Source organism: Pseudopodoces humilis, chromosome 31 (assembly GCF_049639895.1).
Source record: "Pseudopodoces humilis isolate 2021_Gansu_Grassland_sample_001 chromosome 31, ASM4963989v1, whole genome shotgun sequence".
NCBI classification, from domain to species: domain Eukaryota; kingdom Metazoa; phylum Chordata; class Aves; order Passeriformes; family Paridae; genus Pseudopodoces; species Pseudopodoces humilis.
In genome coordinates, this window is record NC_142230.1 from 1,657,928 (window position 1) to 1,685,501 (window position 27,574).

At 51.0% G+C, this 27,574-nt stretch overlaps 2 protein-coding genes across 7 annotated transcripts; one reads left to right on the forward strand and one right to left on the reverse strand.

Moving 5' to 3' along the window:
• Window positions 1–7,588: 7,588 nt before the first annotated feature.
• ADAR (adenosine deaminase RNA specific) lies at window positions 7,589–22,165 on the forward strand. Of its 6 annotated transcripts, XM_014260926.2 has the most exons (16): window positions 7,693–8,502; window positions 9,116–9,253; window positions 9,674–11,194; window positions 14,224–14,410; window positions 14,493–14,650; window positions 15,067–15,208; window positions 15,401–15,606; window positions 15,818–15,974; window positions 16,934–17,105; window positions 17,694–17,787; window positions 19,029–19,157; window positions 19,275–19,408; window positions 19,910–20,092; window positions 20,560–20,672; window positions 21,098–21,225; window positions 21,533–22,165. In XM_014260926.2, exons 3-16 carry the CDS (start codon window positions 9,756–9,758, stop codon window positions 21,771–21,773), a joined length of 3,483 nt encoding a protein of 1,160 aa, XP_014116401.2. In that variant the 5' UTR covers window positions 7,693–8,502; window positions 9,116–9,253; window positions 9,674–9,755; the 3' UTR covers window positions 21,774–22,165. The 6 variants fall into 6 exon arrangements, with proteins under 6 accessions (XP_087924609.1, XP_087924610.1, XP_087924611.1 ...); XM_088068483.1 differs by lacking the exons at window positions 7,693–8,502; window positions 9,116–9,253 and adding an exon at window positions 7,589–7,685; XM_088068484.1 differs by lacking the exons at window positions 7,693–8,502; window positions 9,116–9,253 and adding an exon at window positions 7,589–7,685 and having other exon boundaries at window positions 14,502–14,650.
• Window positions 22,166–24,116: 1,951 nt separating this feature from the next.
• Window positions 24,117–27,317, reverse strand: CHRNB2 (cholinergic receptor nicotinic beta 2 subunit). Its single transcript, XM_005532321.3, has 6 exons — window positions 27,173–27,317; window positions 26,470–26,615; window positions 26,334–26,378; window positions 25,971–26,080; window positions 24,896–25,856; window positions 24,117–24,372 (listed from the first exon to the last, which is right to left on the reverse strand). The coding sequence occupies exons 1-6, from the start codon at window positions 27,213–27,215 to the stop codon at window positions 24,202–24,204; spliced, it is 1,476 nt and encodes a 491-aa protein (XP_005532378.1). The 5' UTR covers window positions 27,216–27,317; the 3' UTR covers window positions 24,117–24,201.
• Window positions 27,318–27,574: the final 257 nt, after the last annotated feature.

Genomic DNA, 27,574 nt, shown 5'->3' on the forward strand with positions numbered 1-27,574 from the left:
CTATTGTTTTGCTAAACAGTTCCTTACAGATAGAACTTTTATAAACAGTGGGGAGCTACTGGCCTTCCACAAATTAGAGGAAAACCCCAAGCAAACAGCTCCACAGGGAACAGGTTTGAATAAGCATCTGCCTGTTGGGAGTGAGCAGGATGTGGGAGGCAGCTCCTGGGGGCAAGAGAGGGGCAGGCAGGGAATAGGGGCTTTGGATCAGGCTTTGCCTTTGCAGGCAGGCAACTGCTCTGGCACTGAGCTACAGCCTCTAAATGCTCGCATTTCCCCAGTCAGGAGCTGGGAATCTCACTCCCTGCAGAAAAGCTTTTGCTTCCAAAGGGGATGGGGTGGGTGTGAGTGAGGAGAGGTGACTTCCAGATGGGCAACCCAGATCTGGTCTGCAGCTCTTGAACCCAGTAAGAAAAATGTCCAAGAAACCATCTCCTGCACTTCCTGCAGAGATAAAATGAGGTGGGAACCTGTCCTGTAGCTATTTCCATCTTGGATGTGCTCCTTTTCCAAGGTAAAATTGAAGCTACTAATTCATCTACCCAGCCCTGATACTCCTGGCACCAATGGGCTCATTCATTACTGTTAATTATCAGCACATAGTGTGAGGTCTGCAGTCCAGATCACACCTTCCAAGCAGTGTAGGTAATATCAGCCAAACAGCTTGGCACCACGAAAACAGCTCCTGAGCCCTCATAAGCCCAGAGACGGATGCTCCATCTCTTGCTACAGCCCATTCCAATGGGATTAGTCAACCACTGGAGCCTGTGACAGTGCCACTTTTGCAAGGTCCCCTGCCTGGTCCAGAGAGCAGGGCTGGGGCTGCATGCAAGGCCTGGCAGGATGCTTTTTACATCCTGAGCTTCCTGCTCAGCCACAGCATTTGCATATCAGCTTCCTCTTCTCTCCCTGTAATGCCTGGGGACACCCACAAAGGATGGAGCTGCCTGATGAGAGCTCAGGCTAGTGTTAATAGCATTTCTGTCCCTTTACATGTTAAATGGATGGAAGAAGTTATCTCAGTTTCCCAGAGACTGCTGGCCTGGTGCTCACACCATAAGAAAGGTTTTTCAGCAGGGATGGGCTAGAAAATGACACTTTGCTACTTAACTGATTATTTTGGGGTTTTCTTCTGGGGAGCAGTCACTGTGTTGGAACAACAGCAGCCATCACAAGCCAGTTGGTGGTGGGGACTTTGCTACAAAACCTGCAGACAAGTTGTCACTTCATTCATTATGATATTTCAACAGAAGAAACAACACAGGGCCAGGAGTGGGGTCAAACTCCTGAGTCTGCTGGGGAGAAGCTGTGAGGGGACAGGAGAGCCCCCACAGCCACCCTGCACCAGGGGAAGCCCTTGCACATGTCACAAGGACCAAAAATTAAAACCATAAGGTGGCATTGTCAAAAAACACTTGAGATGTGACCAGATGCTGCAGGGGATGAGGTTTGACATTGCCACCTAACCTGTATCAGTCAGTGCAGAGCCTGTTTTCATGGAATCACAGACTGGTTTGAGCTGGAAGGGACCTTAAAACTCATCTTGTCCCACCCCCTGCCATGGTAGGGACACCTTCCATTATCCCAGGTTGCTCCAAGCCCTGTCTAATCTGGCCTTGAACACTTCCAGGGATCCAGGGGCAGCCACAGCTTCTCTGGGCACCCTGTGCCAGGGCCTCTGCACCCTCACAGGGCAGAATTCCCTCCCAATATCCACTCTAACTCTGCCCTCTGGCAGTGGGAAGCCATTCCCCCTTGTCCTATACCTCCAGACCTTTGACCGAAGTCCCTTTCCAACTCTCCTAGAGCTCCTTTAGGCACTGGAGAGGACTCTAAGGTCTCCTTGGAACCTTCTATTTTCCAGGCTGAACTTGCAGCCCATCTCTAGTGCAGAGGTGCTTCAGCCATGGAATTATCTTTTTGGCTTCTTCTGGAATCTCTCCAGCAGCTCCATGTCCTTATGTTGGGGCCCCAGAGCTAGGCACAGCCCTGCAGGTGGGGGGTCCCCAACCCATTCAAGGTTTAGGACATCCATTCAAAACTGAAGAGGCAAAAAGCCAAGAAGCCATTTCACTGCAAAATGAAGCTGAGCTCTTTCTCATTTTAAAAATAACGGGATTTGTGAGAGAAGCAGTGAGCAGCTCCCAAGTGAGGTCAGGCACAAGCACAGAAATCCCTGTGAAGTGTCAGTTACCCCAGTTAATACCAGACAAGTCTCTTGCTGCAGCTTAGTGTGCAACAGACACTGACATGGTTGGCTCTCCTTCATCTTGCTCTTGCTGCCTTGAAGAATGTTGTAGGAGCTGGAGTTTGCCACGATTCCCAGGTGTGGTAGAGGCACTGTCAGTTTTGCATGGTTTCCTGAGGTTCTTCTCCTCCCTCCATGCCAAGCTGTGCTGGTACAGGGCCAGGGAAGATGCTGCTTTCTCTAAAACTGGCACTGAATGCTGGCTAAGTGCAACAGGTTTTGTTCTAATTAAAGAGGAATCAATTAGGCTGCAAGATATTCAGCCACCTGGTGCTTCTGACTATTTTTTCCTCCTCCTTCTCTTTTTCCTTAACATGCTGCTGCTGCTTCCAGGGAAGCCATGAATGAAGCAAGACATGTTCCAGTTCCTTGCTTTCCTTTAGATTAAAAAATGCTGTTTGGGAGGAAATCTGTGCAAGCCAGCCAATTACAGGGCTGTACATGTCCCTGTGATCTGCAACCGGCATCTCCTCTGCCATCCATTACTCCCTCCAGCCAACCCTCCTGTGTCTCCATCAGCACATGGCACTGACTCTGTCAGCAGTCAGTTTGTGCTGCATGAAAAAAAATGATCTGCAGCAATTAAAGAAAAAGCAGTGAAAGAGTGTAATGGGATCTCATGGGAGGCACAAAGGAGCCCTACATGCAAGGAAGTCCTTCAGAGATGCAGCTGTGCCAGGCTTTTCCCTGTGAGATGGCCCATTAGAATCTATCTGTGCTCAATAGCACATAAATCAAGAGGAGCAGAGAGCAGTGGCTGCTGCCTTGGGCAGCCACTGGAGTTTGTTGAGCACTAAGCTTCAAGAAAAAGGTGGGGTCAGCAGGTACCTCAAGCAACACAGGTAAAAATCAGGCACTGGAGTGGTGATAAGTGGCAAGGGAGTAGTGGTGGAGACCTCTGTCCAGGGTGCATGTGATGATTTTATCCTCAGGTCAATGCTTTTATCACCCATGGCTCTGCCTCAGGGATGGATTGTGAAATCCTTTTGATTTGTCTGAGCACATGATAAAGCCCTCTTACAGATAAATCAGATTTAATATTAAATATGAAAGGGCAAAAAGGGGAGCCTGGGCCTGGATGGTGATGTAAAGGTCACAGAAGGGAGTATTAATGCCATGTCAACTGACGTGTACCAGGAAGATCTTTGAATTCTGGCTTTAGGAACGATTCATTAATTCAGCTGATTGACTCTCTGGAAACCAGTTAGATGTGCTAAGAGCAGTGGAAAGGAACCTCACTAGTCCCCCTCCAAGAACAAGCTGAGTGGCTCACAGTCTGTGTAGGGTCCCTATCTGACCTCCTGCAGCAATGCTTTGGCCACCACCTAAGTCAACACCTTGGTATGGGAGACAAGTCTGGAGCCATGCCAAAGAGAGACCAACATCTGAAGCATGATTTGAGCGGCCAGTCTTCCCACAGCTCCTTTCCAAGCTGAAGGAGCCCCTGGCCATCATGACACTGGGAGGGAGGAGCCCAAGGAGCCCACTCCAGGGGAGATTTGGCCACATATGCTCTGATGGCTCTAAAACCACATGAAAAGAACCCCTGAGCATCCAAGAATTCAAAGTGAAGGCCGTGCTTACATAGCATGTTCAGCTATAAGGTGGCTGAGCCACAGTCTGCCTTCTGCCTTTTTTCAAGGATACTTTTTGTACCAGACAGAATAAAACCATGCTGCTTCCCACCACTGCAGCTGCCGTGGGAGTCAGTGTGCTGCCTCCTTCTGCTGCAGATGTGTCTTTCATTGCTGGGCTCCACTGCAGCTTTGAGCCATGGCACCATACTGTCCATTCCAGGAGTAGACTGATGCCTGAGGAGCATGAGTATCACATAGACAGAGGTGTCAGGAGTCTCCCTTCCCCTCTGATCCTCACTGAGAGCTCTCAGGATGAGTAATCCCTGCTTGATGTCTTGAGACCACAGATATGGCAGCTGCTGGGGCTGTACCAAAGCTCAGGTTCACTCCTTCGCTGAGCAGCAAGGCAAAAGTTTGTGCAATTCCCTAGATAGCTCTGCTGCTTCCTCAGCTGGGAACCTGTCTGCTGGGAGCAATAGAGAGCAAAGCAGGAGGAGAAGTCCCTTTCTGGGAAGCAGCTCTGGCGCCCATACCAAGGCTGCAGGCTCAGAATGCGACAGCATCCCCCATGCATTACCTGCTCCATGTTTATAGCTACCATAAAAATCCATTGGCAGAAAATAACGCATCTTTTCCCTTCTAGGGGAACTGATGGTCGGGAGTTAGAAAGATTTTCTGTGTCAGTTCCCAGCTGTACATCTGCAGTCAGACTGGAGAAAGTGCAACACTTGGAAGGACATGGGAACCAGCTCAGCCCAGTTCCTCACTTCACATATGATGAGCCTGGAGTGTTTGATGGGTGCTTCTGCAAGGAGGCCAAACCCTAACTGCACCTCTTACCAGCAGAGTGAGAGCACAGCTTGGCCCTGAGGCAGAGGGGATCAAACATCAGCACACCAGGTGATAAACCACCACCCCCAGGGCTGTCTTCCCTTAGAAACCACCATCAGCTGACTAAGAAGTACAAATCTCTCGTGTAGGAACAGGCTGTCTGCAAGAGCAAGAAGTGATATTTTAGAGTGTCTAATAAAGGAGTTTAAAATGAAACTCTGCAGAACAATAGTCTGAGCTAAGAACTGGCATCCAAGCAGAAAGTCAGGTGGGGGAGCTGTGCCACAATTTATCTCCTCTCTTTTCATTTCATAAGAAGCAAATCAAAACACCTGAGGCATCTCCAGCTGACACGGGAGGTTTAGTGAATGCTGCCATCCTGTGGGGAAGCCTCTGCTCAGCCTGGGGAAAGTGGGAGATTTGGTGCAGCCCCCAAAGAAGCAGGTGAGCAGGATGAGGCCCAGCATCCAAGAGCAAGTAATGGAGCTTTCTCCACCCTCCACCATAATCAGCCAGGCAGCCTCAGGTAAGCTGGTTATCAGCTCCTTATCTTGACCAAAAATTGACTCGTTTTCCCGTGACTTCAATCTCCAGAAGCTGCAGGAGCTTCTCTCATTGCCAAGCAGATGCCATGGCTGTGTTAATGCTGGGACTTCACCAGCTGGAGGTTTCCCAGTCTCCCAGCCCGTTCCTATGGAAACAGGTTGGGAGTCTGCCAATTTTCCATAAAGAAAGAGAAAGGAGAATGAGCTTGTATGGATGGATGAAGTGCCTGTTTGTCAGGTTTAGAGTGTTGCAATTCTTAAGGATACATGACCCAACAATGCCAGCAACACATGATTTCATGAGCAGCCCATGTCACATCAAGGTGGCAGACAGTAGTGCAGAACCTTCCCATTCCATCTTGACAGCAGCCAAGATGAATCACATCCACTGAGCCAGGAGAAAAGTTTGGTAGTGATCACCAGCAATTAAAACAGAGTAGAAAAAAGAGAAAAATAACAGATCAAGGAGTCAAGAGTTGTGTACTCTGTGTGTTGTGCAATCATTTGTTGTTCAGTGAAGTGGATGGGAGACACTGCTTACATGACCTTCATGTTTGATGGTCTGCTATGAGCCTCATCCCAGACAGGAGTCATTGTGCTCCTAGACCCTCCTAGGAGCAAAGATGGAACTTCAGTGAGTGTGCAGGGTTCTTTTTTAGGCAAGGAGTTTCTCCATTACAGAAAAAAAAACCACACCAAAATTACACTATGACACACAAGCCCCAAAATCTCTAAATCCAGAAATCATTTGGGAAAAAAAACAACCAAACCCTGAAGAATCCACAACCTTCACTGAACATGAGCAGCAGTTGAGCCTGGCAATTCTGGGTTCTGACTGACCATTTCTGCACCCTGCCAGTACTCCAGGTTCATTGAAATGCCTTTGGAAAGAAGAGCCACAGAAGGAATATGATCCCTACAGCTACCAATCCACTGGGAGACACAGACCTGCTGGTGACAGGGTGCTCTGAGGAGCTTGTTGTTTTATGTTTTGCCCATTCATGGATGAATGTAGGCAGATGGACCCCAAAATTTCATCCAGAACCCATGCCTGTCCCTCCTGGCTCCGTCCACATCCACCACTCTGGCAGAAGGAGGTCTGGGCAACTCCCAGATGATGGTCCTGCATGCAATTGCTCACCGGTTGTACCAGAGCAGCAGAATTAGAGAATTGCATATTTGTTGAGATTGGAAAAGTCCTCTAAAATCACTGATTCCAGCTATTGATTCTGCATCACTGCCAAGGCCGTTAATGCATATCCTCAAGTGTCACATCCAGTCCATTTTTGGATACTTCCAGGGATGATGACTTCACCAATGCCATGGGCAGCCTCTTCCAGTGCCTGATCACCCCTTCCATGAAGAAAAGTCCCCTAACATCCAATCTAAACCTGCCCTTGTGCAACCTGAGGCCACTTCCTCATTTGATGCCTGGAGCAAGAACCCGACCCCCATGGCTGGTCCATACAGGCATCTAATAGCTCGGCTCCCAAGTCTTTTGGTTATGATCCATACCCACAAGTATAAATACCACAGTGCCCACTGCCCAACAGGTGTTCCAAGCCGCTGGCAGCCTCCGAGCCGTACGAACCCGGCACCTGCTCAGATCCCTGTGCCAGACGGTAAATGACATACGGCTACTGACGTGCTCAGTGGAGCGGCAGTCATGAACAATCTGTTCTCTGACAGTAGTTTTATAACTCACACAATCTGGATGGTGTTTGCCCGGGAAAGGGGGGATCCACCGGCAGCAGGGGCTGTGGCTGGTCTGGGATTCGGGAAAGAACATCTCCATTTGCCTGGGAAGAATCTCTGACAGGGTAGGATGTGACTTGCTGCACCTCTGGCACTGAAATAATGTATTAAAACGGGGGTGAGGGGAGTCACAAAGGAAGTGGGAAGCCTTTGGAAAAAGAGGAGCCCCGCTGGGGGAGACAATGGTGAGGGGCATTAGGGGGCCCTCCAGGGGAGAAGGGGGGCTCCAGAGGACACAGCTGAGCCCCACCATATATACACAGCCCATAGGAAATGGGTGTCCCACGGGTCATGGGGGGCCCAAGGAGTAGGGGAGAAGCTCCCTAGTCCTGAGGACACCGTGGCACGGCGGGGCCCTGGGGGGGGACATGAGGCGACGAGCAAGGGCGCACGAGCGGCCCCAGGAGGCTGGGGGAAACGCTCTCTGAGACGCATGGGCAGTAGCGCCTATGCGCGCCGCCGCCTCAGGCGACCTCTCCCGGTGAGTCGGGTGATGCCCCGGGACACAATGAAGTGGCGCTACCTTTCAGCCAGGTGATTGGGCGGTTATGTCGCCTCTCCCACAGCGCAGAGGGGGAGCCGAACCCCGCCGGGTCCGCGGGGCCATTCACTGCCCGTACCAAACATGGCCGCCGCGCTTTGCCCTGAGGAAAGATGGCTGCCGCACAGCTCGCTGCGCATGCGCATGAGGGTTCGTATGCGTCATCAGCCTGCGCCGGCAGCGGCAAGGTAAAGGGGCGCAAGGAGGGGGCGGCCTGGGTTCGCGCTTCCACGGCTCTTCGTGGGTCCCTCCAGGCCCGCGTCTGCTGCAGCGGCCGCCGGACCTGGTGACACGGCGGGCCCAGGCCGCATAGGTCGTGGTGCGGCCCCCAGCACGGGCAACCCCGTGGGCCTACGGAATGCGGCGTGGCCGCGTCCTGGTTCCCCAAGGTCCCTGTCGGGGCTGGGTTCCATAGGGCGGAACGCGTAGAATAAAAGCCTCGACTCCTGGCTTTCGGTGCTTGCCGCACTGTATCCCAGCCCGTCCTCCCGTACAGTGCCCTCCGGGTTCGGGGCCTAGTCCGGCCGAGCCCCTCGTGCTCGCGGTGCCCCGTCACTCCTGCCGTGGTCCCTAGGTCTCCTTTGGGGGTGTAGCTGAAGGTGACAGGTGTTCCCGCAGCCGCTCCCTAAGCCGGGAGAGCAGCCACTCTTCTCGTGCGGACCAGGACCCCGTCCCGGCGGCAACTCGTGAGCATCACCACAACCGGGGGAAGGAGCTACCCTACTGGGTTCGCTTTCCCTCCCCAGGTTCCGCCGCTGGTAAGGAGCCTAATTATTGCTCCCAAAGCCGAGAGCCTGTCTGGGAAAGCCCGAAATCCGACAGCCCCGCTGCGAGCTCCTTGGGCGTGGCGGAGCGGCTGCTGCGGGAAACGAAACTGAAACGGTGCTCGCAGCCATCTTTGGCAGCTGCTCGATACCGCTCCGCCGGGACTCATTCTGCGGGTCCGCTTTTCTTTTTTCCCTGTTATTTTCTCATAAAATAATTTGGCGTGCGGATGAGACTGAGGTAAGCGGTTTTCTTCAAACCCCTCTTCCTGTTTCTGCCCTGCCCTTGGCTCAAGGGAGCCCTTGTAAAACGGGGTCACTGAGCAGGGGGCAGCAATGGGACTCCCTCGTAGCTGGGGAAAAGTGGGAACCTGTCGCGCCGCACTCAGCCTCCCCATGTTTATTGTAAAAATAAGTCCCGGTGATGGCAGCCGAGTGCGGTTGTTTAATGAAAGTGAAATTTAAGTTGCTCTTAAGGTATTTGGTGAAGATGGGGAAGTTTATAAAGATCAGACTTGGATCGGAAAAACTACCTTTGTGACGATAGGTGCCTTAAGGAGGTCACAGAGGAGCAGACAGAATGGGGACCCGGCAGTGTGTATCATGTTCCCTGTCTATCCTCTCAGTTTCGCAGCAAGTGTTATCAAAAAATTGGAATGTACTGGGCTGGACTGGACTTTTAAAAAGCATATAATATGCTGCCCGGGGGGGGCAGCACGACTTTGGGTGATAAATTAAAATTTGGGCTATAATTGAAAAAAACCTTGTTATATTATTGCCAGCTGCACACCTATCCAATTTCTCTGCATGTTATAGCTTTCATTCCCCTGTCGTGTGATGTTTTACCTCTACAGATCACATAGTGACCAGGGAGGAAAAGACACCTGGCTTTTCAGACTGTTTTGGCCATGAATGTGAAAATAATTGCAAGCCTGTTGCAGCCCTGTTCTGTGTGACCATGCAAGCTGCTCCAGCTCCTTGTGCTGCTCCAGGTCACTTTCTTGCGCTCCTTTACCTCCTCATGCCCCCATTTCTCAGGTTGCAAAGTAGGTCTGAGATTCTCTCCCTCAGGGCAGGGGAGTGGAGTTGCTGTGTTTGAGGAGTGCATCCTGAATAAGCCACCCAGCCCTGTGCTGGAATCAAGCCTAAGAGGAGCAGAGGGCTGTTTGTGTCAAAGCTGCTTCTTGTGTTTGACTTCACCTGCAATTTGGGGGTGCTGGTTCTGTGCTGGGCAGCCAGAGTTTGCTGTTTGTATTTACAGGGCTAATTTAGACTCCTAGGAAAGTTGAAAAAAAAATCACAAGGGAGAAGATGTTTGGAATGCCTCAGTAGCTGGGAAGCTGTTTAAACTGCATTTCTGGAATCTTGTAGTTGGGTAAAGACATTCTGAGTTCTGTGTTTTTTCTCTTCAGGGCAGGAGAGTGTGGAGTGAGTCACAGCTCCTCTCCTGGCTCATCAGCAGCCTGGTTCCCACGTGTGTCCCAGGACTGCGCTATGATCAGAGGCACTGGGCGAGGCAGAGGCTCATATCTTACCCAGTCAAGACGTAACTGCCCAAGCACTAACCGAGGTCTTTTGAACCACCCTTGTACCCCACAAGAAACTAATCAGGAAACCTTTTTATGCCAGCAGTTCCTAACAGAGCAGGACACTGAAGTCTCTGTGTTGCAGGAACAGGGATCACACAAGGAGTCGCGCACCAGAGGCAGGCGAGCTGTGGCACCGGCTCCTGCAGACAGATGTCAGCCCAGTTCTGGCAGGACTGGAGGGCATAGGTTCTCCAGCCAGCATCCGCGTGGTGAGACTTTGTCTCGGTATTGCCCTCCACAGTACCATCATCAGAACTCAAGGAGAGATTCTGACACTGTGAGACTGAATTTCCAAAGACTGTCTCTTGCTGGGCAAGACTATGGACAAGAAATTCTAAGTGTTTTCAGGCAGCTTGGGGAGGGGAGGACTTGCACGGCTAATGATCTGGCACGTAAACTTAAAACTCCAAAGAAAGAGGTCAACCGTGTTTTGTATAAACTCCTCAGAGAAGGCAAGTTGCGCAAAGAGGGAGAGACACCACCACTGTGGAGAATTGCCAGCTGTAGCTCAGGGAGAGAAAGAAGCCCTACTGACCACCGTGCTAGTTGCACAGATCCAGCTTGTGAGAGCAGAGGAGGAGAGTGGAACACACTTAGCTCAGGAGACACAGAGATGGCTGAGACAAAGGAGAAAATCTGCAACTACTTATTCAGTGTGGTGGAAACAACAGCACTCAATCTTGCCAAAAACATTGGGTTTTCAAGAGCCAAGGATGTTAATGCGTTTCTTACCGCTCTGGAAAAGCTGGGAGATGTCCACAAGCAGAATGCAACTCCACCACGATGGTCCCTGACAAATAGGAAACGCGAGAGGATGCAGATGAGGCTGAAGGCCAGCACAGTAATGCAGATGGCAGATCCCACATCTCCTGAGTCAGGTCTTCCGTCTTCCTTTGTCCCTTCATGTCCCCCGGAGATGACTTCAGCTTCACCAGCAGTTATGGCATCAGAAGAAGAAAGTGTCGAAAATGGGCAGCAGCCTTTGGGGCATGCTGGTCGGGGCAACGTTGGTGGCACAGAAGCAGATGCATCGGAGGACACTAAGCCTGAATTCTCCAGTTTGAGTAATTATGATAACTCAGAAAACAGCAAGTGGACCACAGATGATATCCCAGATAATCTGAATGCTATCAGCAAGCAGCCTGATAAGTCAGAACACATAATGAATTCTCAGTCTTCCCCGAGTTATGCTGCCCCGTTCAAAACTGCTTTCCCATGTGTAGAGAAACTGATAGCTTGTCAGGAGAAGAACCCAGTAAGTGGCCTTACTGAATATTCCCAGTATACATACCAACACTGTGATTTCATCATGCTGGAGCAGAATGGACCCTCTCATGAGCCACGGTAAGAAAATGTCCTACCTTTTCTGAGCTCTTTTTCCATAAAATGATTTGACTTTAACTAAGTTCACCCACTCAACTGTCCTGAAGGGGCTTGCTATTAATGTTTCTTTGTAGTGGGTTTAGTGCTGGCTAAAATCATTAGTGCACCTACTGGAAGTATCTATTCATTTCCTGCTGTGAGATATGAATTAGGAGCAGGCTCAAAACTTAAAAGGCATAAAGAAAACTTTATTAACAGAACTAAAAGAATAATAAAAATCAGAATAAAACCTTCAGAACACTTTTCCTCCCCTCCCCACAACTTCTTTTCTTTCCCTCTGACAACAGAGACAAAACCTGGGATTTTTTAATCAGTTATAATAGTCTTTCATTAGTTCTTGTAAAGAGAGGAGTTTCTCTCATCATGCCATGGCAACTTCTTCATAAGAAACAGTTCTCTTGTGGCTTCAGTGTCACAGTGAATCAGCTGCCCGAGAAATGAAAAATTTATTCACAGTGTGAAAGTCCCTCCCATGCCTTGCAGCTTTCCCAAAGCTGCTTTCCTGGGTTGTGTCAACTTATGGGGTACTATTTTAAGAATGAACTGTTCTAGCATAAAAAACTAAAAGTTCTCTTATCTCTGGGGACAGAGGCTTTTCTTCTTCTATCCCTGGGGCAAAGTTTCTCATCTCTCTCTGTTCAACCTTCTCACTGGATTACAGCTTTTCAGCATCCACACGCTCCAGCACGAGTACCCTTTTCTCATGGGCTGTGGGTGAATGCTGCATCCCCGTATGCACTTCATGAATTACAGGGGAAAAAACAAAGTCTAATATATCAAAAATATATCTTCACCATAGCCTTATAAAGAGAATTTCAGCCCAAGACCAAGGCATCTCCTTAATCCCCTCCTAACTAGAATTTGACTCCTTCATTACTGACCTCAGTGTCCCATACTGTTTTCCTTACATGTCTTCAGCCTTTCCTTTCCCTGATTTGGGAGAGAATTGGTGTTCATAGGTTCATTTGTTAACAAGCTTTATCAATTGAAACTTGAAGTTTTTATAGCGTACTTCAGTGCTGAAAAGTTGATCTCATCTAGGCTGTGTATGGGGGAGATCGCTCACTGTACGTCTTGCTGCTGCTCACGTAGTCTCCGCTGACACCATGCGAGCCGTGCTGGCTGCCAGCTCCATTCAGCACTTTTCTTCATCTGGAGTGCTGAAAACAAGAGCTACTGCTGCCATTTTTGTCCTCTCCACAGCATCGTTGGCTACAAACGGCTAAATAAACAAACTAAAGTTCATCGCAAGCCATGCTGAGGCAGCCATGTGCCGTTGCCTCAGTCGTGCTGATTTTTCGGCCCCACAGTCCCGGCTATGTGGCCACTCCCAGACCGGGCTGGCGGCCACTCCCGGCTGCTCCCAGTGCTAATAGAGCCTCTAGACATCATGGCCCAGCAGTGCCGCTGGAAAAAAGGACCGGTGGGCTCTGCTGGGGAAGGGGTTTCAGCCACCCACCAGGATGGGGCCCAGTGGACTCCATGGTGAGGGGCTCGGCAACCCACTCACTGCTCCTCAGAGGGCAGAAAATCTCAGCTGGGCTGCGTAGGACCCTGCGTGGGACTACCTCAGCCAGTTACCTGTTTAAAAGCCAGAAGCCAAGAGAGTGATTTCCCGGGCCTGCCTGTCTTTAAAATGTGAATCTCACAGAGGCAGGCCTAGCTTCTAAATGGTTTAATAGGTTGTCAGTTCTCAGAGCTAGCCAGCTATTAGTTTCTGCCAGGCACAGAGGAAGCTCTTAGCAGCTTCTCTCAGAAAAATAATTTCTGTGGGTGGCTTCTTCTCTCTACACCAAATATCAATTAATGCAAAACCAGCACATTCTTTCATTTCATAAGCATTAGCCTAGTTCCTTGCATCATCTTAAAAAATAAAGCAGGGTTAAAATTTAATCCTAGGTGAAGTCCTAGCCCAGTTTTGGCATTCCTCATTCTGGGCAGCAAAGATGGGATTAATTTCTTTACTAGATCTCATCTCAATTACTTGCCTTCAGCTCAATCATATAGGGGGAAACTGGTATTTCTAAGCTGCCTGTCAAGACGCTCTCACCCTGGAAATGGTGTAAAGGGAGTCCAGAACAAAGTGTTTGGGTGCAGGTGTCTGAAGTTAAACAAGGTGGCTCCACTTGGGACATTTCTGTGTTGTAGCAGGTCAGAGGAGATTCTCTGAGCTGAACATGTGGCATGACACTGCAGTTGGCCAAGTCAGTGTCTGGAGTCTTGCTTCCCCATGCAGAATCATGGCTGTTACTGAGCACCAGTGAGACTGTGAAAATCTCCATATGTGCCACACTGGAATATGTCAAAAGATCCACTAGACAGGAAAATTGGCCTAATTTCTAAAGATGGAATCCCACAGTCTTGTTATTTTGTTTTTTTTTAAGAAGGAGTATGAATGGATTCAGCACCATAATCTGTCTCCAGATCTGGTTTGATCCTCTCTCCTGGAGGATGAAAGGGCTGGAGGATGGAAGATCAACTTGTTTGTTAGAGTTCACAGGAACAGAGGAGGCAGAAATGTCAAAGGCAAGAGGTTTATGTGAGGCCGTGCCTTTCTAAGATGGATGCCCTGGATAGCCATGGAGGATGCCAGAGGGAGGATTTACCCCCCAAATGACTAGGTGCAAATAGGCTGCTTTTGAGCTTTCTTGTTCCTGGGCAGGAGCCACAGCAGAGCTGCTGCCTGCATACAGCCATTACCTGTTTCTGGCACCTGTGGTGGAACAAGGCAATTCATCCTGTTCCTTCAGAACAAAATGTGAAGCTGCTCCTCTGTTTTGAGCAGCTCTGGAAATGCAATGAAACAAAGCCCAGATGCAGTGCTTCTCGGGTACCCTTGGCATTTTTGTCTTCTGCATGTGGCAGCCTGGATTTACTCTCCCAGCTGGGAGCTGGCTGTTTCTTCTTTAAATTCCAGGAGCAGCCTTGCTTGCTCTGAGAAGACCACACTTCTGCTTCTTAATATGCCCCTTTGTTTTTTTCTTTCAAAGGTTTAAATTCCAGGCAGTGATTAATGGGCGCCAATTCCCACCAGCAGAAGCAGGGAGCAAAAAATTGGCTAAGCAAGAGGCAGCAGCTAATGCTATGAAGGTCCTGATGTCTGAATTGGAGAACAGAAGGCACAGTGGAATTAAATGTGAAGAGCCGGTTCCCTCCAACAGCTCGGAACCGGAACTGGTGAGTCATGTTTTCTTTACTTTGTGAGGCTGCTCAAACAGTGTTGAGTCTGACACTGATTTCCTCCATCTTCTTGCTGGAGCCTTTGCAGCTGGAGCCAGAGCCGTCATCTGCAGCAACTCACCTCAGCCTGCTTCCTGGGAAGCACCCTATCAGCATATTAATGGAGTATGGTCAAAAATCAGGGAACATAATTGAATTCCAGCTGCTCTCTCAGGAAGGCCCACCTCATGATCCTAGGTATGGTATATTCCTGTCAGCTTTGAGGGACGGTGGAAACTCTTTCTTCACTGTCCTTCCCCTTCAGCATGCTGCCCACATTCCTGGACTTGTCACTGACCTAGCTGAGTGTTCCCCTTAGCCAAGGATTCTGGGCATGGCTCGTCCAAGACATCTAGTTCCAGAAAGAGACCCAAAGTGATGCCCTTTCTCAGAGAAAGGATGCTGTTTCTTCTACCAGAGCAGGAGTGGGTTCCAGTCCTGTACTCTACTTGGAGGTGTTCTACTGCAAGTATTTAGGGCCATCACAGTAGATTTCAATTGCCAATAAATTGGAGATAACCCAGAAGAATTTACCTGGAAGTGGGAGACAGGGATAATAACCAGATCGAGACACCTATGGTTAACACTTTTCATGTACTATAATATCCTGTCAGGTTCAGCTACTGTGTGAAAATGGGTGACCAAATTTTCCCTGCTGTGGTAGGAAACAGCAAGAAGGGAGCAAAGCAAATGGCAGCAGAAGTTGCTGTGAAGATTCTTTCTGGAGAGTCTGTACCTGATGTCTTGCCCGAACAGGTATAAACAGCTTCTTTATAAGACCTTATAAGTGTTTTGAATTGGGTGTTTCTCCCCCCCCCTTTTATTTCCTGTTCTGCTGGATTTCACGTCACAGGTTCATGGGGGGCAGAGGTTTGCTGCTGTTCTTGGCCTGCACTAAATGCAGCCACTCAGTGTTTAACAGCCTTCTTCTATCTAACTCTGCTCTAGCCTGTTGTGAAGCCCCACAGCGCGCAGTCCATGCTCAGTATTGCCACTCCAGATGAATCCAAGGTGGTGAAAACAAAGGGTGTTGGGAAACTCATCAAATACCTTAACGTCAATGCTGTCAGTGGCCTGCTGGAATATGCCCGTTCCAATGGGTTTGCTGCAGAGTTCAAACTCATAGACCAGTCAGGACCTCCCCATGACCCCAAGTAAGTAGTGACGTCTGGCAGAAGGAAATTTTGCACTTCTGCTGTTTTCCTAGGAAAATGGCAGAAAGCTCAAAACTGCTGATGCCTTTTGAGACGGCAACAGGGCTAGTTGCTGCCTCTGCCAAATCTTGTCGCTCTGATTCGCTCCTCTCTCCACTTGGAGAATGTAAAAACCAAACTGAAATCCACAGGTTTCTTGGTTTCTTTGTAGGTTTGTCTATCAGGCGAAGGTTGGAGGCCGCTGGTTCCCAGCTGTAACTGCACACAACAAAAAGCTGGCCAAGCAGGAGGCAGCCGATGCAGCACTCCGAGTCCTGATTGGGGAATCAGAGAAGACTGAGCGCATGGAAGGGATGAGCATCACTGAGGTAAAACTTCTGTCAGAGCTGGGGTTATGTTTGTAGTCCTGTCTATCCACCTCCTTTCAGTCCAGCAGAAAATGCTTTCAAAATCAGCGGTGATCTCTCTGTTGTCTGCAGCTATTGATAACCTGATACGGTTTTCCTGAAGTGAGTTAGATGTTTCCTCAGGGCACAGGTATTTCCTTCTGTCCTATGGGCCTCTGCTTTAGGGCTAAATTATTCTCAGATTATTCCACAAGCTACTGAAATGTGTTCCTGCGGTAGAGTAGGAACATGCTTATTTTTAATTACGTGGCTCTTTTAATTATTTCTTCCAAATTTCTTTGTGCTGCATTAAAAATTGTGTGTCAGCTCAAAAAATTCATGCCTCAGATCAATGCAAAGCCCTGGCTGTCCCAAACTTGGGTTGATTTAAATCACACTTAGGGTGTTGTGATCTCTGAAAAGCCTCATTCCAGGCAGCACAACTGGGCACAGTAGCTGAGGCTCTAAATAGCAAAGCCATCAGGGAGGATTTGTCAATCAACAGTGTTGGAGGAGGTGAGTTGGTCTGCACTGGGAATGACTGCACTCTCCTCGCAGGCAGGCAGAGGAGGAATTCCTCCAAAGCCAGGAACAGATTTCCTTGGCTGAGTCTCTGGAAATAGGCTGGTCAGTTTTGTTCCTTCTTGCTTGGGGTTTTCCCTGGCATTCTCAGGAGGCCATTCCTCAGACCATGTCACTTGCTGCCAAGAAGACAGCTTGCTGCTGTCTCTGATGTGGCTAAAGCAGAACTCAAAGCCTTGGAAGAGGTTTTCCCAGAAATATCTAAAAGAACTTCATTCACCCGTTGACACAACACTGCCCAAAGCTCAGAGTTTTCTGTGTTCTGCCTTCTGCTTGGAAAGCTGTGCTTCAGGTCAGCTCATTCTTGAGCTGTGTCATGTGACCTGCTCACAACCTGTGCTGTTGTGTCCCCATCCCAGCTCCCTGTGAGTGGCAGCACCCTGCACGATCAGATGGCCATGCTGAGCCACCAGCGCTTCAACACCCTCACTGCTCATATCCAGCACAGCCTGCTCGGGCGCAAGATCCTGGCTGCCATCATCATGCGGAAAGGAAATAAGGGCTTGGGAGTGGTGGTCAGCATCGGAACAGGTTTGAGCATCTTCTTCCAGCACGCTCTGAACTCTCCCTTCCATGCTAGATTTCCTTGTCAGCCATGGCTCAGAAATGGTTCTTGCTGTAGGCTTCTTCAGAGAGCGTACAAAATGTTCGCAGGGCTCACATGGTGTCACAAGTGATCTGTTTAGAGAGAGAGAGAAAAAAGCAAACGTGCCTGCAGCTATCTTGCTCTTAATCTTTGCCTGAGTTGCTGTGTCCTACTCTGTGCATCAGAGCACGGGTTCCTTATGTGCTACGGCACACAGTCCCCCAGTTTCTCACAGCTGCACATACCTTATCTCCCTCCCTACTTTGCTGCCAGGCTGCTACCAGGATTGATGGGCTGAAAAGCCCTCGGGAAGGTACAGTCCCCCAAAACTCATGGCAATTTCAGTTTGTCTGTCTCTAAAGTGGTGTCCTTTATTTTCTTAACTGCTTGTGATAGTGATTTCATAGGCAGGGCGCTTCTGCTGGTGCTGCTGCTCAAGAGCCCAAAGAAATAAGACTTTCTCCCTCTGTCTCTGAAGCCATCTTGACTTTGATACCTGCCCTATTATTTAATTCTTTATTTGTTTATTTCAGGTAATCGCTGTGTGAAAGGAGAAGAGCTAAGCTTGAAGGGGGAGACAGTAAATGACTGTCATGCAGAAATAATTTCTCGAAGAGGCTTTGTGAGGTGAGAAAAGGGGAAACCCAAAAGGAAAAGGAGAGGGGCCTGCCAGAAGCTGCTCTCCCATTCTGGAGGGGTGTAGCTGAAACACACCCCTAGTTCTTTGCTGTGCTGAGAGATGCTTTGATCCTCAGATACTGTTTACTTGTGTTGTTGAATAGAAGGAAGTTATTTCTGATAAGGGAACGTGCCTGAATGATGTCCAAATAAGTATTGAGTGGGAGACTTGCCCAAGGGCTGCATCTGATGTACTTAATATTAAGCATCCTGCTGAAGCTACTGGTGTGATGTGCAGGGCGCTCCAGCCTGAGCACAGCTCCAGCCATGCCAAGCCACTGCATGCTTAGTCTCCTGGCCTTTCTGGATGTGAGTGTAGAAGGAATCAGGAAAACATACTGCCTATGTTTGCTTTGATAGGTCAGCAGTCCTTTTTCAGAGGCTGGAAAGGGTTTTCCCAACTAAGCTGCACAATTCACCTCTTCCTCTCCTCACATTCATTGTGGCACATTTTAGTTTTTGAAACTCTGAGATGAAGCTGTACTTCTTGATTAACATCTGTCCTTCAGTTATGAACAAAAAAATCAGCTGCTTCCTTCAAGCCTTTGCGTGCTGCCACTGTGCTCTGCATTCCTCAGCAAGGGAAAGTGTTGAGGGCAGGTCCCTGGGAAGGGATGAATCAGAATTGCATCTTGCTTACTGTCTGTTTCAGCTGTTAATCTTGACAGCAGTGGCTTCTCTGGCACAGCAGAGTGAACTCTGCCTCTCTTTGCAAAATCAGTCCCTGCACAGGCTCTGCTCAAGGACTGTCTGGGAGGCTGCAGTTTTTCTTTAGTCCTTTGCATGATCTTGGAGACCTCAGGGTTTTCTCTGGCCAGGAGCAGCCATAAAAGACCCCATCAGTGTAAGCTGATCATAGGCTCATTCTAATATGACTTGAATTCAGCTGCCTGCAAGGTTGTTTACTTTTAATGCAAACTTGCTGCTGACTAAAGGTGCTGGTTAACAACCTTGAAGTCTTCTTCATGCTGGGATCAGATGTATGTGAACAGCACACAGCCAGGCTCCTTCTTTTCTCCTGCCAGTGCTTTGCTCTTGCTTCCTGTACAGGATACTGCTTTTCTACTGCTTGTCCTCTGCGTGGCAGAAAATCTGCTGGGTGGTGGGTGATGTGGGACCCTGCCTGTCAATTGAAGCACTCCTTGTCTGAGAAGCAGAGAAGCCTTTTGACAGGATGGTGTTATTTTCAGGTTTCTTTACAGTGAGCTGATGAAGTATGACCCGTCTAATCCTTCCTCTGCAGAAGAGAGCATTTTTGAGCAAGCAGAAGGAAAGAAACTCAAAATAAAGAGCAGCGTTACCTTTCACCTCTACGTCAGGTTTGTGGGGGGTGGTGTTTGAATTGTTTGAATGACTGGTGTCAGCAGCACTGTCACACCCCTGGCCCTGGCTGTTTCCTTTATGGTCAATGCTAACCAGGGAGGTTTGTTTTCTAGCACAGCACCATGTGGAGATGGAGCACTCTTTGATAAATCCTGCAGTGATCAGGCAAACGAGATGGGACAAGCCCAACACCAGCCTCTCTTTGAGAACCCCAAGCAAGGCAAGCTGCGGACCAAGGTGGAGAATGGTGAGTGCACTCACTCCCTGCACAATGGGGTGGCTTCAGTCCTCTCCTCTGAGTCTTTCTGGTGCTCCAGAGCTTCCTTACCCTCTCTGTGTGCTGTTGTGGGATTTGGAGCATCCAGGAACCAAAAGAGGTAGATGGAAAGTTTTAAAGACAATCCCTTCCCCTTCCCACCTCTGCCAGTTCCACTGCCACACTTGTGAAGTGTGCAGCTGAAGTTTGATGCAAAGCTCAAATCTAGGTCTGTGTCCTCCCTTTTAAGCGAAGTTCTATTCTGCTTCGAACATGTTGAAAATTGCTCATCAGTACCCAATACTGAATGCCAGATTGTTCCCTGAACCAGGTGTCAGTGAAGTTTGGATTCCTGAGTTCACTCTGGGTATCCAGAAGTTTCTTGTGCAGTTGATTATGTTTTTGATTAATTGTTTTATGTTAATTGTTAATGGTTTTGATTTATTGAATATCTGACACTATATAGAAAAGCTTTCTTCTTCTCTTGTGCAGGAGAAGGTACCATTCCTGTGGAATCAAGTGACATTGTGCCCACATGGGACGGGATCCAGCATGGGGAACGGTTACGAACCATGTCCTGCAGTGACAAAATCTTACGCTGGAATATACTTGGCTTGCAAGGGGCATTGCTCTCACACTTCCTAGAGCCAGTTTATCTCCAGTCTGTTACACTCGGTGCGAAACCCTCTGTCCTTTTGGGGTAAAACTAGGCTGCAGTGATAACTCATCTCACTCCTCAGTGTGATGGCAAAGTTTGTTTGTGAAGCTAGTGTTAAAAAAAACACCACAAGGGTGTAGGAGTAAAAGACTGAAATGTCTTTCTTGGCAGAGCTGTTTGAAAATGCAAAGGCCGTCTATGGATTTTAGGCTGAGGGTAGAGTTGGTGTGTCTCCAAAGTTCTAGATTTTTAGGAGGCACATGTGATCTAGGAGAGTGAGACAAAAACTGCATGGTTATGTTTTCAGTGAGAAATGCTGCAGTCTGTAGACCATTGTCTTATACACCCAAGATACATGTAGCTATGCTCATCCACATGCTGTGGGCTTTTGGGAGCCTATGAGCAGTGCCACAGTTCTTGGGGTTTGACCAGACCATCACCTGTGCTATCATGTTTCCTAACACCTTTACCTCTGTCTCCACAGGTTACTTATACAGTCAGGGTCACTTGACCCGTGCCATCTGCTGCCGCATGGAGAGGGATGGGAACACACTGAAGGGAAAGCTGCAGGCTCCGTATCACATTAACCATCCTGAGGTACTGCAGCTGTAGCACCTCTTAATCTTTCTGTCCCCCATTCCTTTGCCTGTGAAATTGGGGGTGTCTGCAGGGAGGGTCATTGTACAGCAGCCCTCCAACCAGGGGCAAGAATTAGTAACCAGAAACACAGAATCATACAATCAAAGGATATTCTGTGTTGGAAGGGACCCACAATGTCTCATCAGGTCTAACTCCTGGCCCTACACAGGACAAGTCCAAGAACTTGCCCTCTTTGTGTCACCCCACAGTTCAGGGGTTACTGGCTGTGTCTTAAGTTTGGAAAAAAAAAGGACACTAAAGTTGCCTCTCTAGCTTTCAACTCAGTAAGAACCTTATCCTTGTGGCTCTGGAAAGTTTGGGATGATCTAAAACTGTGAGGGATGAGAGGGAGCAGGACCAGGTTAAGGAACCCTCTTGTGCAGGTTGGGCGAGTCAGCGTGTATGACTCTGCAAGGCAGACAGGCAAGACGAAGGAGTCATCGGTGAATTGGTGTCTTGCTGATGAAAGCGAAGTTGAAGTCTTGGATGGCACCAAAGGGAAAGTAGATGGGTAAGAAGAGCCTTTCCTGACACTGCTTTTTCCTAAAACTGTCTGGGGGAAGGGGACAGTTCTGAGGTGGAGAGTATACTCTGCACTCTTACAGCATCCTGCACATGGGGAGGGTTGGACAGAGGAATTTCAAGTAGACATAAACAAGCACTCCTGAAGGAAAACAAAATGTTCCCCAGCCTGGACCCTACACAGAGCCCTGCCAAGCCCAGAGTTCCTCCATCATGAGATTTTACCTGAGTCCTCTGCTTCTCTTGGCTCTTCTCAGTGTCCCGTCCCTCACTGCTGCCATTGTCTTCCTTCTCAGTCTGAAGCTAGAGGTGTCTCGTGTGTCCAAGAGGAAAATGTTCATCCTGTTCCGGCAGCTATGTGCAAAGAGCAACTGCAAAGACTTGCTGAGCTTCTCTGTGTACTCAGATGCCAAGGAGGCAGCCACAGCATACCAGGCAGCCAAGCAGTGCTTCTTCAGCTCACTGGAGGAGCTGGGCTATGGCAGCTGGATCCGCAAACCCCAGGAGGAAGAAAATTTCTCTGTCCTTGATGTGTAAGGAAACACTGCAAGGCGTGAAGGGTGAATGTGCACAGGCATATGCATGGCTGTGCTCATCCTTCTTTCACCATATTTTTGGAGTGGAATCAGGGACTGTGCAGCAGTTTCCTCATAGGCCCAGCTGCCTTGTCCCTGTCACTCAGACCGTGTGTTTTTAAAATGTGCATGTAAATGATTCCCCTTTTTTTTAAGCGAGGGCAGGCTCAGTCCCCATTTGCTTTTTTATAGTTTTGTCCCCGATTTTTGTTTTTTAAAGAAGGCATGAGAAACCAGAGGAATTTTCAGGCCTATGAGCGTGAAACCTTTGGACCATGTACTCCAAATCCCTCCGGCAGGTTTTGAGGTAAATTTTCTCCTTCAAGATTAAAAACAAAAAATCAGGCTGTTTGACTGGTTTTCTGTGTCTCTGTTGGAAGATGACTGGCAGTCCAGCCAAGCTGATACATGGGACTGACCTCTGCAGCCATAGGACCAGCATAACATTCTGCATTAATAACAAAAAAAGAAAGTTTCTGTATTGTTTGCCATGGGTGTATTAATTCCTGCTGAAGAGGGGCCCTTGGTGGGGTTTGGAGAGGGAGAGATGAATTAGTATTTGCTAAATAATGGAGACAGGTAGAGTTTGGAATTGAGCCTCTTGCCTCAAGCACAGGGCTCACTGGGCAGAGCTAACCCCATGAGGGCTTGGACTGACTCTGAGGTGCTGGGGCAACCAGCTCCTTCCCTCACTGTCAACTCTAAGATGGGGTGTCTTTTCTCCGGTCTTAGGACACCAGTGGTGGCTGCTGGCCCTGGCCTGTCTCTGTTTGTGTTTGAGCTGAAACACATTCCAGAGATGCTAGTGGAAGGTGAGAAGTAGCAATGCTGTTGCTATCCAACAGCAAGTTCATTGGGTGGTGTTGGAGCAGCCCCTTTCCCTGTACAAGGCAAGTGCTGGCTTTGCCTGGGATTAGAGCTCCCTGTCTAATATGAGACAGAGACCAAAGACCTCTTAGCATGGAAGCACAGCCCAAAGTGAGGCTTAGTCCTAAGGCCAGGAGCCAGAGGCAGTCAGGCTGGGGCCAAGCAGGGTTACCACGTGCTGAAAGTACAGCTGTTACAGGTTCACCCTGCCCATGGACATCCACTGCCACATAGAACTGTGAGGGGTAGGAACAGCCTTGGCAGCTAGCCAAGAGCAGGGCTGGGGGGCATCTCTGCGACTACTCAGGGAGCTGTGCCTGAGGCTGTGAGGGCTCCTGTTGTGCTCCCTACACCCTCCCAATACTCACAGATCTCCACTCTCTACTGGGTACAACAGAGCCCCCCCCCATCCTGCACTCACTCAAGGTTGGACCAACAGCAGAGGAGACACTGGGATGAACTGGGACAAGCCCCTTGCATGGGGCTGCTTTAGGAGAAAAGCTCTTAACGTTTAGGTATTGGGGTGCACTCCTGAGAGCAGGAGCTCCAGGAGCAGCAGCCCCTGAAATCTCAGCAGCTGGGATTTCTCTGGCTGGGTGAAATGCTGGGATTTAAATTAATTTCTAGCATGCAGCTTCCCCTGGCCCTGTGTGTTGCCAGGCCCCGCCAACACCACTCCCCCCCAGCCCTGGGGATTAGTGGTATTTATAGCAAACGCTCCATTTCAGTTTTCCCCAATGAGGCCAATTCCTGCTGGCCAAGGGAATGCAGGAAGTGCTGCCAGCCATGTCTGTCAGCCCAGTGACCCATGGTGGGGCCCAGTTGCCAGCAGCTCCTAGCTTGGGTCAATTAATTGTGTTTTCCTTTTCCTTGTGCAACTCATCTTGAGCCTGCTCTTTGCTCCAGCACAGAGCCTGGAGTGGAAAAGAAGACAATGGAGCTGGAGCAGCCCCTGGCACTTGCTGCCCTGGCCCTGCCTGCAGGTACGACCTAAAAATAGCTTCCTCCTGCTTGGTCCATGTGTTCGCCTCGCAGCCAGAGCTGAGCAGCCCTAGCCTCCTCATGCCTCTGCTCCTGCTCTTTCATCTCCTGGGAGCTCCAGAACTGGCACAGGGGTTGGCATCACCAGGCTGGAGCCAGGGGCTGCCCACTGAGGCTAGGATTCTGGCCCCACATGGCCTGAGAGGAGATGCAGTGAGTGACTGGTGCTCCCAGGAGCAGAGGAGGAAGGAGCTGGACATATCCCCATGGATCAGGTTTCATGATCCTATGTTCTTTCCCTCAGCAGCTGGGATTTTCCTCTTGCAGAGCTGATGCCTTCTAGCCTCTTACCTTGGTCACAGGCAGCTGGAGTCCCCCCAGCCCTGGCTGCATCCTGCTCTTTCAGGCCTGCAGAGCACAGTGTAGGATGAAATGACACCATATGGAACCAATCTGGTCCTGTTGTGAGTATTTATTGGTTTGCAGGGGCTGCTTGAGCCCAGTATCCAGCTCTCTGGCCCTTGGACTGGCCATTCCCCATGCTATTTGGAGGTGGGAGTGCCCTGGCCAAGCTGCAGTAGGGAGTTGGTGGTGTAGTTCTGGAAGAGGGGCTGCAGGAACATGCCAATGGTGCCAAAGACACAGACAAAGACGAAGATCCACAAGAAGAGGCGGTCGATGACCATGGCCACGTACTTCCAGTCCTCGCTCACCTGCATGGGGCCAGGAAAAATGCTGGGTCAGGCTGGGGCCTTAGGTATTGCCTGACACTGCCCCAGTTGGGAATTTGGCGTATCCTCAGTGCTTTGAATCTGCTCCCTCAGCACTGCAGCTCCTGGGGCTGCCTGCCAGCCTGCTCTGGGCCCCATGGGGCTCACTCCTCCTGCTGTCACCTGCACTGCTGAGTCCAGGAAATGTTTCCCCAGTGAGTAGAGCTGAGGGGCTCTACAAAATCTGCAGCCTGACAATGCTGTGCAGGGCCAAGCCTCCTGGGAGCCTCCTGAGTTTCCAGAGCCACTGCTTCAGCCTCGGGCTGTGGGATCCGTGCTGGACCCCCTACCCAGGCAGGAGCTGCAGGACCTCACTGGGCATGGGGCTAGGCAGGGAACCCCTTGGTGCTTGTGCACATCACACCCTGTGGTGTAGCCATGAGCCATGACATGCTCTGCACCCCCCAGCTCTGGCCTCCCCTGAGCACTACTCACTCCCAGATGCACACCGCCCACCCCAACTTACGCTCTGATCATCATCCTCACTGCGCATGTGGTCAGCAATGAAGCGCACACCATCCACCGCTTCCTCCAGCCCGCAGCTGCAGCCAGCTGCAGGGGCCGGTGCCTGCCCCTGCTGCTCCCGATAGCCGTTGAGCCCCTCAGCCTTGGCAGCACCAGGGTTGGCATAGCAGGTGCAGGTGTGGGCACCAGCCTGAACAAAAAGAGTGGTGGCGGCAGCACGTTCCTGGGTCTGCCGGCGCTGGCGTAGACGCTGGCGTGCGCAGTTCTGCCGCGGCTGCTTCATGAAGAGCAGTGCTGGGAGCTTGTGGAGGAAGAGGGTGCGGACCCAGGGTGGCATGGTGTGCGTGGTGGGCGAGCGGTGGTGCACATTGAGGACACAGACGCTGGTGACGATGGAGAAGGTCACCAGCACCATGGTGAACATAAGATACTTGCCCACCAGTGGTACATCCAGTGAGGTGGGTGGCACGATTTTAGAGATGAGCAGGAGAAAGACAGTGAGGGCGAGCAGGACAGAGATGCAGAGCGTCATCTTCTCACCACAGTCAGACGGGAGGTAAAATACAAGGATGGCCAGGGAGGTAATGAGGATGCAGGGGATGATGAGGTTGATGGTGTAGAAGAGCGGCTTACGCCGAATGATGAAGTCATATGTGATGTCCACATAGGTGGAGTCATCAGGGTTCTCGTTGCGCCGCCCTGGCAGCGCCACGATGTCCCACTCGCCACTGGGTGTGAAGTCATCCAGGCTGGCCACCTCACTCTTCAGCACCAGATCAATCTCAGTGCGGTCGTAGGTCCAGGAACGGAACTTCATGGTGCAGTTCTGCTGGTCGAAGGGGAAGTGCTTCACCTCAATCTTGCATGCACTTTTGTAGATGGCAGGTGGAAGCCAGAAGATGCTGCCATCATAGGAGATCACCGCGTTGGAGTAAAAGGAGACCTCATACATCCCATCGGCGCTGGAGTGAAGAGAGGTGCTGTCAGTCCTAGTGTTGTCAGCCCCAGCAGTACAACATGGTCCCCTGCCCTAGGTGGGATTGGGGAACACAGAGCCCCCCCCAAAAATGACCTACTTGTTGTAGAGCACCACATCAGGCAGCCAGATGTGCTTGGAGGGCAGGCGGACCTTCTTCATGTTGTCAAAGTCCTCAGGCTTCCATGTGAGGCGATAGTCCTCCCACTCCTGAGGATAGGTGGGATCAGCCCAGCCATAGGACGGGGGCCTGGGGCAAGGGGGTGGGTCAGGACAGGGGTGACACAGGGGTTGACACAGGCTTTATGGGGGGCTGCGTCGGGGCAGGGTACACATTAGGGTCCCACACAGGGTGTATGGGGAGTCCCTATGGTAAGGATGGGTCTCAAGGCAGGGGCTGGGGCATCCTGAGGCAGGGTGGACATAGGGGTCTCAGGGCCACGTCAGAGTCCAGGGTGCCCACCTGGGTCAGCCAGACATTCGTGGTCATGATCTGCTCCCGCTCATGCTGCAGAGAGAGAAGGAGCAGTCACTCAGGGTGCTGAGGCCCCCTTGCCTGCTTGGTGGTAGGTTGGGGAGTAGAGTCCTGGCCAACTCACCACGCTGATGAGCTGCGCCAGCGACACCATCAGCTGCACGGTCACCAGCTCAGAGCCATTGGTCGCTGGCCGGATCAGCTTGTTATAGCGTGCAGGGTCCAGCAGATACTCAACCAGTCGCTCCTCTGTGTCCGTGCCCAGGCTCCCTGGGGCATGGCAGAGTCTGAGTCCCATGGAGGAGGGCAGTGCCTCCCATGAGCGTCTGGGGACCCCCCCAGGACAGAGCCTGTACATGGCCTGGGGCTCTGTGCCTGACAGCCCAAGAGCAGAAATGATGGGGTGCGTGGTGATGGGGTGTGGCTGTCATAGCCGGGCACGGAGCAGGGAGGGCCGGGGGGAGAATGGGCAGTCTGAGGGGCTCCATGACTGGGGACAAGCAGCTGGACAGGACGGGGGGTTCCTCTCTGCCCTCCCTTGCCTGTCCCCGCGATTCCCTACCCATTCATGACACCCCCTCCCCTGTTCCTGTCGGTCCCTGCCCACCCCTGGCACCGCCTCGGAGAGCCGGAGCCCACGGCGGCCGCACAGCCCCGGGGGTGGTCGAGGAGCACCGGAAGCGCCAGTGGCAGTGGCACCGCATAGGGGCCGGTACCGGCTCCACGCCGGATCTATCTCGTGCAACAGGCGCAGCCCCCGGGCCCGGTCCGGTCCGGTCCCCTCCCCGCCTGTGCCGGTGTCATCCCCCACAGCCCCCGACACTTACGTCTGAGGGCAGCGAGAAGGCAGAGGACGCGGAGCAGCGCCATGGGGGCGGCCCGGTGCCGCCACCGGTACCCGGCGCTGTCCGCGGTTCTGGCCGGGCGCTGTCCGAAGTTCTGGAGCCGGCGGCGGCCCGGGCGGGGCGGCCCCGGGCGGGAGGCGGGGCCGGGCGTTGCGCCGGGGCCGCCCCGTGCTCCGTCGCCGTCACCGCCGCCGCCAGCGGCCCCGGGGCCGCCCCCGCCTCCGCCCCGGTCCGGGGACACGGCGGAGGGATCTGAGCTCCCCCAGTTCGCTGCTCCAGCGGGGTCCCTGCACGGTGCCAGCGGGGCGACGGAGCCCTGGGCGGGGATCAGAGCGGGAAGGCTGAACCGTGGGAGAGTTCGAGGGTGGAACCCACGACCGGAGC